Source organism: Mytilus galloprovincialis, chromosome 1 (genome assembly GCF_965363235.1).
Source record: "Mytilus galloprovincialis chromosome 1, xbMytGall1.hap1.1, whole genome shotgun sequence".
Taxonomy (NCBI): Eukaryota; Metazoa; Mollusca; class Bivalvia; order Mytilida; family Mytilidae; genus Mytilus; species Mytilus galloprovincialis.
In genome coordinates, this window is record NC_134838.1 from 42,046,692 (window position 1) to 42,066,222 (window position 19,531).

A 19,531-nucleotide genomic window follows, 5' to 3' on the forward strand; every position below is an offset into this window, starting at 1 on the left:
ATTGGTACAATTGCTTATTTATTTCATACAAAACACCAAACAGATACTGTCACGCAGTAAATTGTATACTTCCGGTTGTCAACATGCCGGTGGAAAACTTAGAAGAAGAAGGGTTGGAGAAAAATCCAAATTATGAGCTAGCACAATGGAAATTCTTGTTACAAACACCTAAATACAAAAATGATAAAGAAATTAAAACAAAAATCCTCAAGTTTGCAGAGGAAAATAGTAAGAAAAACATATCATTTAGAGAAATTTTCATCAGTTATTTCTCAATTTTGCTTTGTCACTAAACCATTATTTTTAATTGTCAAGCTTATTTAGTCCAATTTGTATATTTTTTTAAGTTGATAGTGTTCCAATGAGTGTCTATCTTTATGCAACTAAGAAATTTAGTGACCTTATCATGTTTGTACTGAAAATGAAATGGAAAAATATTTTTTTTTTGTGTGATTTCAATCAGCACAGTGTTATTGTTGACATTTTTATCAATGAATGGGAAATGATGTAAGAGAATGTAGTATCTTAGTCTACCATAAGTGGTTGATCTATTTAAGGGTACAGTGGAGTACCCAATGTGTCCGCACGGCCGGTGATATTGTGCATCACCCGATTTCAAATTTATTGTAGCAAAAATGTAGAACTGATTGCAACACAAATAGATATAACAGATTCAAAATCCCTGATAATTGTGTCAGTTAATAGACCACCAAGTAAATCTGATATAAACTACTTTTAACAAATGTTATTTGAAATAAATAATTTAAAACTTAAGTTTAAAAATTCAACCTTTTGCATAAGTGGAGACCTTAATCTTCCTGATATAGATTAGCCATCCATGATAATAGAAGGCAAAATGTACACGGAGGAATTAAATGAAACCTTCTTGGATACCCTAAACAATCAGGGCTTAGAGCAACTAGTAGATTTTCCTACTAGGAAAGATAATATTTTAGACATCTTTTATACCAACCAACCATCACTTATAACTACATGAACTAAAATTAAATCAATACCTGGAATATCGGATCACAACATAGTTTTTGTTGATGTCATTTGTAAACCTAAAAGGGCTACACAATGCCCCCACAAAATTTTCTTATGGAAAAAGGTAGATTTAGAAAAAAATAAAAATATTACCATATCAGTTATATCTGATTTGGTAAGCCAGACCACATTAGAACTTACTATAGATCAGTGGTGGATTAAGTTTAGAGATGGAATAATAAAATATTACAATGAAAATATACCAAGTAAAATGACAAAAACTAAATATACAAATCCTTGGGCAAACAAAGAAATTGATCATTTATGTAAAAAACAAAGATGAGCATTATAGTGACCCACAAACACAATCAAAAACACAATAAAATATTTTAAATGAACAATTTAAAAGTGCATTTATGAAGGAAGATAAACCAAAAAGCCCCCACCTACATGTAACCATTGAACTCTTTTTTTCAAAAATCCATAAATGATGAATGAATCCCAGAAGACTGGAAACAGGCATATGTTGTCCCAATTTTTGAAAAGGGAGATAAGCATAATGCAAACAATTACAGACTGTTTTCTTTAACCAGTTTGGGATCCATACAAACAAAACCAAATAAACCAAATTGAGCAGATACAGTGTAAGGCAGCAAGATATGTGTTTAATGAATATAATGACAGATCACCAGGAGCTGTCACTGGTATGTTGAACAAACTAAAATGGGAAAAACTTGCAATCCCGCAGAACAAAAGCTAAACTTTATAAGATTAATGGGGGGTTAGTTGAAGTCACTAAGGACGTCCTGATTCAATCTGACAGGCGTACTAGAGGACAACATAAATTAAAACATATATATACAAATAAAGACTTTTTTAAGTCATCAATTTTTCCAAGCACTATTGCTGTCTGGAACAGTCTCCCAGAAGCTATCTGCATGTCACCCTCCCTTCAACGGTGGTATCTCCGCCTTAACATTTGAAGGATCCTGTCTGGCTAATTAGTTATTGTATTTAAGCCACTGTACATAATATGAATATGTTTAACTTTAAGTTGCAACTAGTGTTATTTTAAATTGTAATTGAACTGTGGCAAGGATTTTATTTTGCTATAACAATTTTCAACCTCCATTTGCATGTACATGATTTACATAGCGCCACAGTTCCGGGATATTCCACACTCTGGCACCGGAGTCTTTCCCGTACCAGGAGGAAGAAGATTTCATCATATCAGCTATGTTACACATATCATGCATATAGAATCATTCTTTTTAATATGAGGCAGGCATAACCTGTGAATGGGGACAAAGTTTGTTTAAATTAATTTTTTGTAACTTAAATATTTGTTAAAAAAAAGAAACGGAAATACCGTTACGTTTCCGATTTTGGTTCTGTTGTTGGGGATTTTACTTGTGACGTTATTTAAGTTATGACGTCATGTTCAATGTAAACAAAGAAACGCAATGCATCAGGTAACGTTTATTCATACCAAAGACAAAGAATGATTAAAAATGAAATATTGGTATTGTGTTCCTTGAGTTCCTATATTTTACTAGACTAATCAAATTCTCACGACAACAAGACCGGAAGAAGGAAGTAGAGTTATGTGTTCTGCGCAGATCCGGAAATTAAAAAACGTGACAAAAAAAATTGAACGATTTTGAGTACATTAGTAAATGTACAATGAAAAATTCGTGAAATTTTCCCGATTTTTTTTTTTTTTTTTTTTTTTTTTGAATTTTCTACTGTAATAGGGGACGAAGTCCCCATATTATTTTAGTCTTCCGAAGGAACAGAAAAGATTAACTATATTTAAAAAATTTTCATTAAAAAAATACATCATCTGATAATCATGATAATTAAGATTGATGTCACAATTTTATCAGATTTAAACAGATTTTGCTCTGCATCTTTGGCAGTCTACTTGGTTCAAATATAACAATATTTCTTAGCATCAATATATTTTTTTATTTCAAAGATGCTATTTTTAGCAGGCATGCACGAACTCACTGAACATTCGAAGAATTCTCAAAACAGGGATTCCTTAAATTTTTAAGGGTGAAACCATACATACAGATGATTTTATGAATTTGTTTTATCAGTTTTATAAATTGAAGTCAAATGTCTTAGGTGTATGAATACACCGGACTGCACCGTAGTACTTCTGTAGCTCATTTGGTTTATACATGCTGCCTTGTTAAACAAAGGTCCTGGTCACAGAGGCTGAGAACTGAGAGGAGAAAATCAATTTTGTAATGTTCCTAATAAGTTTCTAATATTTTTTCATTAAATCGACAATGTTTAGATACACAATTTGCATAACATTTTGAAAACTAATAACCAAAGAGTCAAAGAGTTGTAAAGATAATAATGTTATTATTTATAGATATGGCACCATATTATGAGGAGGTTTGTAAAGAGTTCGGCTGGCCATGTGATTCTGGTCTGGTAAAGAAAATGAAGGATTCAAACACAGCAGAATTAAAAAGACTGGATGATGCTATTGAAGATGCTGAGAAAAATCTGGGAGAATCTGAAATTAGGGAATTTATGTTGAAAAAGGCAGAATATTTGTGTAAAATTGGAGACAAGGTACGTATACATGCACATTTTGATATATAAATGTTTGACATCATGTTACATGTACCTTATTAATATTCCATTTTATACAAAATTTAAAATATAAATCAAATGTTGGATGGTGAGTCAATTAAGCATATTAACCACTTTTGAATGATTGATGTTCATTTCTATTAAAAATTTATAGGTATAATGTACATGATGCCAGGCACGGATTTCCTGAATATTCACAGAAGTAAAAATTGACTCAAGAATTCCTATTGATTGATCATTTGTAGATATATACAAAGTAGTGCATGTGAAATTAATTGACATTCAGAATTTGTGCTTGAGAATGGATAAATCGTCAGCTTTTAGTTTTAAATTAACCTGACAAGCTCATCTAAATTAAAGAGCGAGTAACTATTCTGAAAAAACTAACATTCTTTGTAAAGAAGAGCTTTTGACAAGATATTTTTATAATTGTATAAATAAACCAATTGTTCAGACGTTTCGGCCATTGGCCTTCTTCAGTTATTTATTATTCCTCTAAACTACATGGCTGACATTTCTTTTTTCAAACATTGAAAAGATGTTATAGATAAATGTCCTTGGAAACATCATGACGTCATAATACTCTAACGTCATAATAACATGACGTCACAATACTTTTGTATGAATGAAAGTTAAATTATATAAGTTTTGATCAATTAAAGTCATTCCTTTTTAACGTTAATTCCAAATGGTCTAATTGTATTTAATTTTTGCATCCATTGTGCCTCAATATATCTCCTGTAATTTGCGGATTTATCGTAAATCTGTTGCAGAACCTGAACTGTGATGTCCTCTTTACAATGATCCTCTTGGTTAAAATGTTCTGCCACAGCTGTATCTCTATCATGTCTGATATCTGCTAGATGCTCTTTTATTCTTTCGTTGAGTGATCTTTCTGTTTCTCCAACATAGACATAGTGGTTACATTTTTCACAGTGAAGTCCATAAATAAGGTTCACCAGTTGACATCCATGAATGTTCTTTTTGAGGTTGAATGTTTTATCTCCGAGTATAATTTTTTCTTCATGTCTTTCAATAAACATAGACAAGAACTAAAATTACAACTGCGAAAAAGAGGCTATAATGGAAAATTTATTGAAAACCAACTAAAAAGAGCAGACGACTTAAATAGAAAAGAGTTATTACAGAGAAAAAATAAAATTAAAAAAACATCAGAACGCATACCTCTTGTTGTAACCTTTACTGATTAACTACCTGATATTCATGACATTGTGAAAAAAAGAATTAATATTTTACATAACTGTAACTTGATGAAAGAAATATTTCCAGAACCACCACTAGTAGCTTATCGAAGAGATAGAAACTTAGCAGACATAATTGTACATGGAAAACTAAATAAGATCACCAAAAAATGTACTAACTACAACAGCAACAAAACATGTAAAGAAGAATGTGAAGTTTGCGATATTGAAAGACATGAAGAAAAAATTATACTCGGAGATAAAACATTCAACCTCAAAAAGAACATTCATGGATGTCAACTGGTGAACCTTATTTATGGACTTCACTGTGAAAAATGTAACCACTATGTCTATGTTGGAGAAACAGAAAGATCACTCAACGAAAGAATAAAAGAGCATCTAGCAGATATCAGACATGATAGAGATACAGCTGTGGCAGAACATTTTAACCAAGAGGATCATTGTAAAGAGGACATCACAGTTCAGGTTCTGCAACAGATTTACGATAAATCCGCAAATTACAGGAGATATATTGAGGCACAATGGATGCAAAAATTAAATACAATTAGACCATTTGGAATTAACGTTAAAAAGGAATGACTTTAATTGATCAAAACTTATATAATTTAACTTTCATTCATACAAAAGTATTGTGACGTCATGTTATTATGACGTTAGAGTATTATGACGTCATGATGTTTCCAAGGACATTTATCTATAACATCTTTTCAATGTTTGAAAAAAGAAATGTCAGCCATGTAGTTTAGAGGAATAATAAATAACTGAAGAAGGCCAATGGCCGAAACGTCTGAACAATTGGTTTATTTATACAATTATCAAAGGTATGTTCCCTATTGGAATTTTGAAAACAAGAAGATATTTTTAATTAAATTTTAAAATTTGTAAAATTGACAAGAGCTGGATTTGAAATTTGATGTTTACAGAATATTCATAAATAACTCATCTAAACTTACTACATATATAACATGTACATGATCATGATGATGTTTAAAGGAGAGAAGAAAAAAACGATTATAATTTTGAATGATTTAATATTTATAGGAAGCATCTTTAGCACAGTTCAGAAAGACACAAGAAAAAACTGTCACGCTTGGATACAGACTTGATTTGGTTTTTCATTTGATCAGAATAGGATTGTATTATATGGATCATGATCTCATCACAAGGAATCTAGAAAAAGCACAAACGTTTGTATTTTAAAGTGTTTTCATTATAATATGTAGTTCTTGTAATCTTTATTTATTTAACGCTTAGATAGAATCCAATTTAATAATTAAAAATCCAAATTTTAGTAAGAAATCCTGTTGATAATTTAAAAATGTATATGACTTTTAAACTAGTAAAAATGTTAGAAAGAATTAAATCTGCAGCTTACAGTCTAGATGAGTTTGAACTGAGCTGCCATTAGGCCATTAACCAAAGATGAGGGTTTCTTTGGGTTTTTTTTAAGAATTGTATGTTGAGCCTATAAAACATGTAAAAGAAGTTCCATAATATATAACTAAATATTTAAGGTCAGATTGAGAATTATTTGATAGACAACATCATGTCCAACTGTGAAGTCAGGTCCTCAGTTAGAGTCAGCAGTTCTGTATTTTAAGTATTTTGACAAAATATTAATATTGGGAGCATGGTGACAGACATAGGTCTAATATAGGCATAACAATTGCAGCTACTCATGCTAATTTTCAATCAAGAAGCACTTAAAATCAAACTTATTGTGTAAACAGATTAAATAAATAATTTTAATAATTGATTTACATAAATATTTTACATGCTCAATACATTCCTGGACACAAACTTGTTTCATATGGTATCTTTTATTGCTATAAAAAGTATGTGAGTAGGTTGGTTTTTTCAAATAAATGAAACACACATACACATTGTTTATAAAAGAACTAATTAATCATTGAAAATTGTAATCAGAAAAGATAATAACAATACTGTAAAACATTTGTTAAATTACAGTAGGTGGAATCATACTTCCTTTAATAAATCTTAACTGACATTTAAGGGGACTCCTGGGTATAAATCAATTATTTTTTCTAATATAGGATTTCTCTATATTTTTTAATAAATGAACTTTATCATATACTTAAAGAAAAATGAAATAGAAAAATGGGGTCACCGTTCATTTAAGCTCACAATATGCCTCCGAATGTTAATGTCCTTTTTTTCTGTTGAACTAATAGGAGAAATAGAGGTAATATCGAAATAAAAAAATAACCTAATTACAGAAATCGCTTAAATTTTACAATTATTTAGTTTATGTACAGCTTACACGAAAACATAATAAAAAATATAGGTCACCGACAGGGCTTCCAAAACGGTCATATATTCCGGTCATTTGTATAATGTCCGGTAAAAGTCCGGCTGGGCAAAGCATGAAACGGTCATATACTTTTTTATTTTTCAAGGCTTTTTCGGTCATTTTTATGTAATGCACGATCTTTTTGACCCAATCTTTTGCCTTTAACATCAACACATTTCCGGTCATAAATGTGACATGATGATTAATTACTATCAAAACAACACCTACTTCAATACTTTCTAATTTTAATCAAGGCTAATTAGTAGTTGAACAGCTGAAATCTACCTGTTCAGGTGACAGGTGAACTATGTTCAGTACCGGACATCGTATAAATTGATCGGTTTAATCACAATTATTTTCTTACATTTCAGCGGTTTGTATCTAATTGATTTCGTTCAAAAGATTAAAATTATTAGAAATTAGTTTATCAACATGGTTTGATGAAAAAGGTTTTAAATAAAAAATCGTCAGAACTATGTCGTATGAACTAGAACACGTGTGAGCATGTGCACAGGTGGGAAATTTAATAATGCATCCTACATTTCTTCAAAAATGCTAAAATTATCAATGATACCTGTATCTTACGTTCAATTCAAGTATTTTGTTGAAGAAATAACGTGGAAAGAGCTTCTTCTCTCAGTCGTGCTTTGTAAAATAACACGGATTTTACGTATCCGTTTATGGTCCATGTTTTACCATTGTCAAGTCAACATCCGGTTGAAAACGAAAGTAAAGTTTTTGACAATGTCATTTTGCACAAATAAAAAGTCTATGGCAGATATGAGCATGCTGATGTGCACACTTTGAATGATGCACTACCAATTTAACAGTAACATCCTAACATCAAATTCATATCATATCAAAGTAAAGTTTGAAATCGTCTTTTTTTTTAAATGTAATGTCAATCATTGGAATGGCCATCTGATTACCATAATTGCCTTTTGTGACTAAGTCTTAACCCTTTCGCCGATGAGTCCCGGTTTACCGGAATTCACGCTTCAGACAGCTGACGATGAGTCCCGTTTTACCGGGATCGGAATACCTCTTTTATATTTCCCGCTCAAAACAGTGCAAACATGAGTTATCTTTCTTTGATGAATTCCCGGATGAAAGTGTAAACATGGCGCTTCCGTTTGTTGAAAACCGTGTCAAAATCAGACGAAATTTACGAAATTTACAAGAATTTGAAATGAGGGAACATTTTTTTTGAAAGAATATGGAAGAATTGAAGCCAAACTAGTATACTTTTTTGACATAAAATGTCGTTTTATATACAAAACACTTGGAATGGACATCGTTCAGTGTGAGGAATTTGTACAGCCTCATAAAATTTTTCAAAATTTTGCCGTTTTGGGTTAAAAAATTATGATTTGGGGTCTTAGAGCAGAATTTTGAGAATTTCACCTAGATAATGCCGAAAATTTGAAAATTTGAATATTTTATGAAGAAAAAATTATCAAAACATGAACAAAACTGTGAACATGGTGTAAGTGAATGAAATAAATACACAAATAACTATAAACAAGTTTTTATTGACATTTATTATGAAGGTCTCCCACTTGAGTAAAAGTAGCCAGGGAAGCCATCGTCTCAGAGTAGCTTCTGTCTGGGCAGCAATCGGTGAAAGGGTTAAGGGATTAAAATCGGGATCAGATATGAAATGTCCGGCTAGCTCAAATATATTTTGGAAGCCGTGGTCACCGATGAGTTAAAAAAGACATTTCAAATTTAATGCCAAAAAATGGTATTTTTGCACCAAAGGGAGATAATTTGGAGCTTTTTCAATGATGTAAACATTTTAAAAGTCATCTGGGGCCAAACTGAATCGATTTTTTGGGTTGATTTTTTTTACCATATCATAAAGTAGTGTAATAAATAAAATTTGTAATGAAAAAATAAAGGTTCAATTTTTTGCTGAAATTTTTGTACCCACGAGCCACCTTAATGTATTAAATATTCTATTTTTTAGCTTGATAGACGAAGGTGGTGACTGGGATAGAAGAAACAGATTAAAAGTATACAGAGGAATGTATTGTATGTCTATAAGGGACTTTAAAAAAGCTGCCGGTTTATTTCTGGACACTGTTGCAACCTTTACATCTTATGAATTAATGGACTATCCTTCATTTGTAACATATACAGTAATCTGCAGCATGATTGCCTTGGACCGACCAGATCTAAGAGAAAAGGTAGCATTCTACTCTGCTTGAAGAGACATATTTTTATTAGTATAATTATGTGGAATTCATCAATGATCTGATATTAAAAAGCATGCAGAAAATAAAATACATTCAATAATTCTAACAAAATTAAAATGACTTGAACTCCCAAATAAAGGGAACGATCTCAGGGGGGAGGGGTTTATAGTCGTGTACTTATCTCTAGCATTGGATGGTTATGATTTGACCCTTCACCAGTTCAAAAGAATTACTTTGAAGTTAGTAATGCTTAATCTTTTTTTTTAAGTTTTAAAGGAATACTATTTAATAACACAAAATAGCAATGTTGTTGGAATATAGGTTTGTTGTAATAATAGAAAAATTGTCAATGAAGAAAACTCTTGACATGAATATGCTTCTTCTTATTTTGTTTGCTCCATGTAATCACATTATATTCTTGACTTTCAGGTTGTAAAGGGATCAGAGATTTTAGAAGTATTACATGGTTTACCTAAAATTAGAAGATATCTATCCTCAATGTATGACTGCCATTATTCAGATTTTTTCAGATTGTTAGGTAAGCTAATATAAATATATAAAAAAAATAATAAAAATATTCACTAAAACTTTATAATAATATGAGGCAGGAATTACCTGTGATTGGGGACGAAGTCTGATTTTTTTTAAATCAACAATGTTAAAAAGAGAAACGGAAATATACCGTAACGTTTCCGATTTTGGTTCTGTTGTTAGGGATTTTAGTTGTGACGTTATTTAAGTTATGACGTCATATTCAATGTAAACAAAGAAACGCTGTCATCAGGTAACATTATTTTAATAACAAACATTTTGTTTTAAATGAATTAGTATTAGTTCCTTTCTTAGACTGATAAATATACATTTTATTCAAAGTCTCATGTAAACAAGACCGGAAACGGAAGAAGATTTCTGCGCCGATGCGGAAATTCAAAAACGCAACAAAAAAAAATTGAACGATTTTGAGTTCATTAGTACAACGAAAAATTCGGGAAATTTTCCCGATTTTTTTAAAAAAAATTTTTATTGAATTTTCTACTGTAATAGGGGACTTTGTCCCCATATTAAGATAACACCTTTGAAAGTCACTTTCTATAATACTCATTGACAACATCTGCATTTTGGAATTTTGTTCTTTTCATTTTTCATTAAAAATTTTGGATTATCTTGAGAATCAGTTGGAATAGGAACTGATTTCTTAATGTCCTTCCTTTTTGCAGATTCAGATTTGTATCAATACATCTTTATCCTTTGAGAACATTTTCAATTGCAGTCACTGCACAAAAGATATGATAAGAAACCAAAACAAACAAATCTACACAACACATCACCATGTGCCTAAATGAAACACTTCTTGGTAGAAAAAACAATGAACCAAAACAATCCAAAATATAAAAAAAAATCAAAGATTTATTGCAATACCATTTCCAATGTAAGCAGATGCTTACTACTTACTAGATTAACTATGATTCAACCCAACAACTTATCATTCATCAATGTATCACAATATACTAGACAAAAATGGCTTAGGCCTTACAATATTGAATCCGTGACCAACAGAATAAACCAATTGAAAGTGACAATATAAAGATTAAAAAAAAAAATTGTCCAATTCACCTTCCCATGATTTTTCTGCTTCTTTTAGGCCAGGATTTTTTAATTTGTTGGTTTACGGATCCGCCGACCTGATTTTGCCTATTTCCAGAATAAAAATAAAATTGACTTTTCATGCTTTTTCATTCCCGCCGACCCTAACAAATGCATTATCCCTGAAAAATAAATAAATTAGCCTTTTTTTATAAAATGAAATGCATTAATCACTAACAGAATTGATAACACTTTCTGTTGTGAAAAAATGAAACTTCCAGTTTACGTTTCTAAAAATAGATAAATCAATTATTAATGACCTTGACATGTCGTTTGGACAAATATTTTCGTGGAACGAAACCCGTGTTTAAAACCAATTACACAATAAGTTCGTTTCTCTTATTTGTCAACAGTCCGTAAGATGCATCTTCTCATAGAAATAGACTTGTCCAAATGTGGACAGGTGGAAGTTCAGGACATCAAGTTAAAGTAAGAATATTAACAGATCATTTAAAATTTTCTTGTTTCATAGATAATAAAAAAAATTCGTCCATTTGGATAAAAACGGGAATGCGTGACAACAGATTAACCCGATATTCTCGTTTTTTCCAGTGGACGAGTCTATTACGTTTTTGACGCGTGTGTTGAAAATTATTTTCTTACCACACTTCTACATTTATTTCTTTATCAGTTTTCTGGAATTGATTAAGAGCTATGTGAATTTGTCTTCCTTTATGAAATTTAATTACGTCTTTGTCCGTGCACCCCCTTTTTTACGGGAAATTATTAGGCAATGTCATGCAATTTTTATTACAACTGAGCAATAATATTTCATTAAACTAAAATTTAAGAAATGATGACAAAATAGGATAACAAACATATTATTAGAAAGGTGAAATATATATTTATTTTGCATATCAGTTTTCTGTCTTGAAAGGTTTTTTTTTTTTCCCCGACCGACCGACCCGACTTTTTCATGGAGAAAATCTGTAAACCAACAAATTAAAAAACCGTGGCCTTATGAATGGAGGAAGATGCAGAAGCTGCCTAAAGACATGGATAATAGAGAGATAAAAAGAGAATACTCAATAGGGCAATGGTATTATTTTTTTATACGACCGCAAAATTTGAAAAATTTTTCGTCGTATATTGCTATCACGTTGGCGTCGGCGTCATCGTCGTCGTCGTCGTCGTCGTCCGGCGTCCGAATACTTTTAGTTTTCGCACTCTAACTTTAGTAAAAGTGAATGGAAATCTATGAAATTTTAACACAAGGTTTATGACCACAAAAGGAAGGTTGGTATTGATTTTGGGAGTTTTGGTCCCAACATTTTAGGAATTAGGGGCCAAAAAGGGCCCAAATAAGCATTTTCTTGGTTTTCGCACTATAACTTTAGTTTAAGTTAATAGAAATCTATGAAATTTTGACACAAGGTTTATGACCACAAAAGAACGGTTGGGATTGATTTTGGGAGTTTAGGTTTCAACAGTTTAGGAATTAGGGGCCAAAAAAGGGCCCAAATAAGCATTATTCTTGGTTTTCGCACAATAACTTTAGTTTAAGTAAATAGAAATCAATGAAATTTAAACACAATGTTAATGACTACAAAAGGAAGGTTGGTATGAATTTTGGGAGTTTAGGTCCCAACAGTTTAGGAATTAGGGGCCAAAAAGGGACCCAAATAAGCATTTTTCTTGGTTTTCGCACCATAACGTTAGTATAAGTAAATAGAAATCTATGAAATTTAAACACAAGGTTTATGACCATAAAAGGAAGGTTGGTATTGATTTTGGGAGTTTTGGTCCCAACAGAATAAGGGGCCCAAAGGGTCCAAAATTAAACTTTGTTTGATTTCATCAAAATTGAATAATTGGGGTTCTTTGATATGCCGAATCTAACTGTCATGACTGTGTATGTAGATTCTTAACTTTTGGTCCCGTTTTCAAATTGGTCTACATTAAGGTCCAAAGGGTCCAAAATTAAACTTAGTTTGATTTTGACAAAAAATGAATCAGTTAGGTTCTTTGATATGCTGAATCTAAAAATGTACTTAGATTCTTGATTATTGGCCCAGTTTTCAAGTTGGTCCAAATCGGGGTCCAAAATTAAACTTTGTTTGATTTCATCAAAAATTGAATAAATGGGGTTCTTTGATATACCAAATCTAACTGTGTATGTAGATTCTTCATTTTTGGTCCTGTTTTCAAATTGGTCTACACTAAAGTCCAAAGGGTTCAAAATTAAACTTAGTCTGATTTCAACAAAAATTGAAATCTTGGGGTTCTTTGATATGCTGAATCCAAAAATGTACTTAGATTTTTTATTATGGGCCCAGTTTTCAAGTTGGTCCAAATCAGGATCTAAAATTATTATATTAAGTATTGTGCAATAGCAAGTCTTTTCAATTGCACAGTATTGCGCAATGGCAAGAAATATCTAATTGCACAATATTGTGAAATAGCAAATTTTTTTTTAATTAGAGTTATCTTTCTTTGTCCAGAATAGTAAGCAAGAAATATCTAATTGCAAAATATTGTGCAATAGCAAGATTTTTTTTTAATTGGAGTTATCTTTCTTTGTCCAGAATCAACTTAAATCTTTGTTATATATAATATACAATGTATATTCACTTTTTACTACCAACTGATAAATTATAATAAATAACATTCAGTGATAACAAGCAGTTTTTTTACATCTTAATATTTTATGATGTATTTAAATGAGTAGTTATTGTTGCAAACTCCATTAGAAATTTTAATTGAGATTAGTTTTGGAATAAGGGAAAGGGGGATGTGATTAAAAAAATTGGGTTCAATTTTTCTCATTTGAAATTTCATAAATAAAAAAGAAAATTTCTTCAAACATTTTTATGCCCCACCTACGATAGTAGAGGGGCATTATGTTTTCTGGTCTGTGCGTCCGTCCGTCCGTCTGTTCGTCCGTCCGTCTGTCCCGCTTCAGGTTAAAGTTTTTGGTCAAGGTAGTTTTTGATGAAGTTTAAGTCCAATCGACTTCAAACTTAGTACACATGTCCCCTATGATATGATCTTTCTAATTTTAATGCCAAATTAGAGTTTTTACCCCAATTTCACGGTCCACGGAACATGGAAAATGATAGTGCGAGTGGGGCATTCGTGTACTGAGGACACATTCTTGTTTTGAGAGGATTAATATTCAACAGCATAGTGAATTGCTCTAAGAGAAAACAAAAATTTTAAGTTCATTAGAACACATTCATTCTGTGTCAGAAACCTATGCTGTGTCAACTATTTAATCACAATCCAAATTTAGAGCTGAATCCAGCTTGAATGTTGTGTCCATACTTGCCCCAACCGTTCAGGTTTCAACCTCTGCGGTCGTATAAAGCTACGCCCTGCGGAGCATCTGGTTATAAATGAAAATATGAAATCTCCCAGAAACAACATTAGATTCTTATCCCGTAAATGACATATGGTTTAAGAATAACATCTCTATATTTATTTTTTAAAATTTCAGCTGAAGTAGAAGACATAATGAAATATGACAGATTGTTAGCTCCACATTATAAGTACTATGCCAGAGAAATGAGAATAATGACATATACACAATTATTGGAATCATATAGAAGTTTAACATTACAGTACATGGCTACTGCGTTTGGTGTTACTATCGAATTTGTTGATCAGTAAGTAAAAACAATCAGTCATTTCGTACAATTGTACCATGTTTAAGATTGGAAATTTATCTTGACAATAATTTTTTGTACAGAAAATAACTACTTCAACAAGATTTATTTAGTAGTCCCACACTTAAGGCAGTTAATAGGATTTAGAACAACATCTTTATTTATATCAGCTAATTACTCTACATGCCTACAATAACTCTATCTTCCCACTTACCATTTGAGACTAAACATTGAACTTCACTTTAATGTTTCTTATTTTTGCTAACTTTTTTTAAACAACGCAGTGTTCTCCCCAGGCCCTTAAAGGACCACGGGCCCGCGATGTATAATTTTCTACCGTGGTGGTATCGGTCTTGCCGCGATGTATAATTTTTCACCGTGGTGCTAAAATTATCGGTAAAAAAAATCATATAACGGTAAACCTTTCCAAGGGGTATAACATTTCAGATGAAAATTGACCAGTTCAAACCAGTTCAATCCAGTTCTGACAACGAAGATTGTTTACACCACGTGATCGATTTACCTTTTGAGGTTAACCTTGATGATTGGATTTAATCGATGTACATGATTCTTGTGTTTTAATTAATTAAGAGATCATAACTTAATGATCACAGACTTATGAGACTTTTGAGGGACAAGCAGACATTTGTTAATAAACTCTATTACTCCAGCCTTTGGTCATAAATGATTTGCGTATTTTTAAAATTTGAGTTACTTCCCCTGATTTAGCCTTATTACAACAATGTGCTCCTAAAATATTATCCATCATTTGAAATAGAAATAAAGTACAAATTGAATGCAAAATTATATAAGGATGTTACCTCAAGGATAAAAACTTTCTTTGAATATACCAACAAAAATATATTGCAAATTATTTTTGACAATCATACTTTTATTAAAGCACAAACATATTATATTAAATAGGTAGTATATCCATTTATCATTTATACTTTTACTGACTAAGCTAGGGCTGTATGTTGTTGAAAAGATCCATTTCATATATAAAGCTGAAGAGTATTAAAGAAGTTTAATGATTAACTTTTACAAAATAAATTTACAATGATTGGAACTCAGCTAGACATGACAACCTTTCACAAGTGTCCACATAGATAATATAAGTATACTTTTCATGTCCATCATGAAATAACACAATAATGATTTTAATAATAATTTTATTGATATCTAAAAGAATCATGTCTAAAGCTATGGAAAATAGTATTTAATTTACTAACGGTTCTACATTAAAATTTAATCTTGTTTAACGTTAATTGTTATGGTGTAATCTAACAAAAATGGGGAATGTGTAGTGTAACTATACAAGTATAAGGACAAAATTGGCTTGATCAAAGTATAAAAAGTGACTAGTTAGAGACTAAAAGTGCTTTCTGTTATTTATTCTTAAAAGATATTAAAGTATACAAACTGTTTGATTTACTGTTTTTTACCAGTATTTTTTTTTACCCAGTCTACATAACACAGTAAACAAAACAAAAGACAAAAATGTAATGGCACAAAAACTAACAAGAAGAAAAAATAAGCGATAAAACGCGACACGACATATTGTACAAATCATTTCGACACGCGTTACCCTGGTGCTATCCCAAAATCCTGGGGAGAACACTGCAACTAATTGTATTCATGGTCTACATTGTAAACAAGGCTAAGACTATACAAACTCTTATGATAGCTAAGAATGTTGATGGTTGGTTTTAAAAGGGAAGCATTTCAGCTTTGCATTAATTATCTAGCAGGTTGTCCATTGAAAAAAACGAAATCTTTATAGATTGCTGATTCTTAATAAACATCCCAATATGTATGTGTCTGTCCCAAGTCAGGAGCCTGTAATTCTGCTGATTCTGAATAAAGATCCCAATATGTATGTGCCTGTCCCAAGTCAGGAGCCTGTAATTCAGTGGTTGTCATTTGTTTATGTGTTACATATTTGTTTTTCCTTCATTTTTTGTACATAAATAAGGCTGTTAGTTTTCTCGTTTGAATTGTTTTACATTATAATTTCGGGATCTTTAATAGCTGACTATACGGTATGGGCTTTGCTCATTGTTGAAGGTCGTACAGTGACCTATAGTTGTTAATTTCTGTGTCATTTAAGTCTCTTGTGGAGAGTTGTCTCACTGGCAATCATACCACATCAACTTTTTTTTATATCATACAATATATACAATTTAAGTCCTTTTCCCCTTATCTTTGCTGTTTCCGACAGTATCCAACTAAAATATTTTTTATAAATTTTCAGAAGTTATTTGTTTTAGAGAATTGTTCATTTATCAAAATATTTTTGCTTTGTAGGGAATTATCTAGGTTTATTGCAGCAGGCCGACTCCATTGTAAAATTGACAAAGTAAAAGGCATTGTTGAGACTAACAGACCTGACAGTAAAAACTGGCAATACCAGGTAATTTTTTATATCAGCCTTTGTAACAAGTCGCAAGAAATAAACACAGATTGGCATGTTTAACTTTACTGCTATACCAAAAAGGGAGATAAATTTTTCAGTATTTTATACATAAAAGTAATAGAACTTACTTTTACTGCAAATTTCTATAATGAAACCAGGTGCCTACAAGAAGAGGACTGAATACAATAAATTAATATAAGTATACGATGTGCATCACAAAAAATTGAGTCATATTTGTTCAGGTTTGCTTCAAAATTCTGTATCTGCAATCCATTTGGATATATTATTTCTAGTGTTATGTATCTGTATTGTATGGTCGTATGTGTTTTGTAGTTAAGTCGTGAGAGTTGCGTCCCTTTGTATGATAATGATGCATATTTGTCATGTGATGTTATCTGTCTCTTTGAAATAAACGTGCTATGGAAATAGATGTTTTTTTGTTGCTCTTAAGCAAATATAACTTTAGCGGCATGGGGAGGCAAGTATATGTCCCCCCATGTACGTAATATGGTGGAGGACTTAAAAAACGACCCCTTTGAGTGTATTTTATGTGAGCTGTCCCCAAGATGAAGAACAAACTTTTTAAAGTCTAGCCCACGAGGTTGGCGGTGCCATATTATTTAACTTTTGACCACGTTGAAACCTTGGAATTTTCGTTCAGTACGTGGAGTATAGCAGTACCATGCAGTTGACACTGGAATCAATTTTTGGATTTTATGTGAAAATTTTGATGTTTCAAAAGTTTAATTTGGATTAAACTAATATTCAGACTGAATCACCATAGGAGTTTTCGTCAACAAAAGAAAACGGTAAAATTCAAGGAACTGTTTTTAAACTACATTGTACATGCATATAACTATCGAAAGCATTTCGCAATTGTTTATTGTCATCTGAATTTTAATTTTCATTTCGACTGTTGGACGATATCGAAATTTCTACACAATTTTAAACTTTTGACCGCGTTAGAGATGGACATAAGGAAGACAGCTGTGTATGTTTATGTGTGCCGAAAACTGTAGCATGTGTCATGTGACGTCCCGGCCTATCATCTTACAGTACTTCGAAAATAATTGCTTAAGTAATTGGCGTTATCTTTACTAACTAATCAGCTTGACCTATATGTGTATTTAGGATTTAGCAGGGAAAGTGTGTTGCAGTGTTGAACTATTTAAATTATACTACAGACGGTACGTGTGAGATTTATCTCGTCGTACGCTACCCAGTTACAAGGAAAACACCGACTTTAATTATGAATTCATTTAAATTTTTGTCTGAAGGATTTTTTTTTTTTATTATTAATACATATATTACTGTTAACAGTGGACTGATTTGATAGCGGATTGTCAGTAGCGGTGAGATAATAGTCATAAATAAAACCTAGGTTGATATTGACATTTCTGGAGCTATTCATTTGTTTCATCTTTATTTTATTTTGTGAGTGTGATGTATGAGAGATTGAACACGTTAGAGAGGGAGAATTAGTCGTATTTTCTTTTTACTGCATATGTAACTTATGAAGTGTTTCTTTGATGTTATATATTTACCATTTTTAAGAGTTAAAGGTCTCTGATGATTATCTATCAATTTGATGTATACAGCTACATTTAAGACAATATTCTAGTATTTTCCATTTAGTAGACTGAATAAATGTATTAAATGCATATTTTTTTGTGTTGTTGAATGAACGTAATGCGTGCATAAGGTCCTAAGGGGGAGATCGAGATGCCAGACGTTCGGATTTTTCTGCATTGTTGATACTGGTGTGTATGGATGCTAGATGTGAGAACTGGTCAGCCACGAATATTTCAGTTATTATAAATGCATTTACATGAATATTTGGAAACTGATTTTAGTCTTATACGGAAGTGATTATGAAGTTTGAATTTATATTATATTTTCTCTTTTTCTGTAAATTGTATATGGAAAAAACACATACACCATTTTATAAAATTTGGGAAATTTTCTTTTTGGGGCGGGATGTTATGTATCTGTATTGTATGGTCGTATGTGTTTTGTAGTTAAGTCGTGAGAGTTGCGTCCCTTTGTATGATAATGATGCATATTTGTCATGTGATGTTATCTGTCTCTTTGAAATAAACGTGCTATGGAAATAGATGTATTTTTGTTGCTCTTAAGCAAATATAACTTTAGCGGCATGGGGAGGCAAGTATATGTCCCCCCATGTACGTAATACTAGAAAGATTTTTAAGCAGTACTTTATATGGTACTAGGCAAAAGAATTGTGACAATGGAACAATGTTATAAATAAAATGAATTAACTGTTACTAATTTTAATCATTTATGTACTTTCTCATTAATAAAATCTTCTTTTTAGGCTACTATAAAACAGGGAGACATTTTGCTGAACAGAGTACAGAAACTGAGTCGTGTTATCAACATATAAAGGAACAAAGTGCTAGACTATATATATACATGTATTTAATTTCATTGCTGTTAGCTATTCATTTCAAGTAAACATGTTGATTAATAAAACTCTTTTTTTGTAATATTTTTGTTTTCTAGCCTCATTTTAC

The 19,531-nt window shown here is 31.4% G+C and overlaps 1 protein-coding gene across 1 annotated transcript; it reads left to right on the forward strand.

Annotated features, from left to right (window-relative positions):
- The first annotated feature begins 62 nt into the window (after window positions 1-62).
- Window positions 63-19,499, forward strand: LOC143074965 (26S proteasome non-ATPase regulatory subunit 6-like). Its single transcript, XM_076250171.1, has 8 exons — window positions 63-228; window positions 3,374-3,579; window positions 5,865-6,010; window positions 9,104-9,323; window positions 9,762-9,870; window positions 14,413-14,581; window positions 16,889-16,994; window positions 19,333-19,499. Exons 1-8 carry the CDS (start codon window positions 84-86, stop codon window positions 19,399-19,401), a joined length of 1,170 nt encoding a protein of 389 aa, XP_076106286.1. The 5' UTR covers window positions 63-83; the 3' UTR covers window positions 19,402-19,499.
- Window positions 19,500-19,531: the final 32 nt, after the last annotated feature.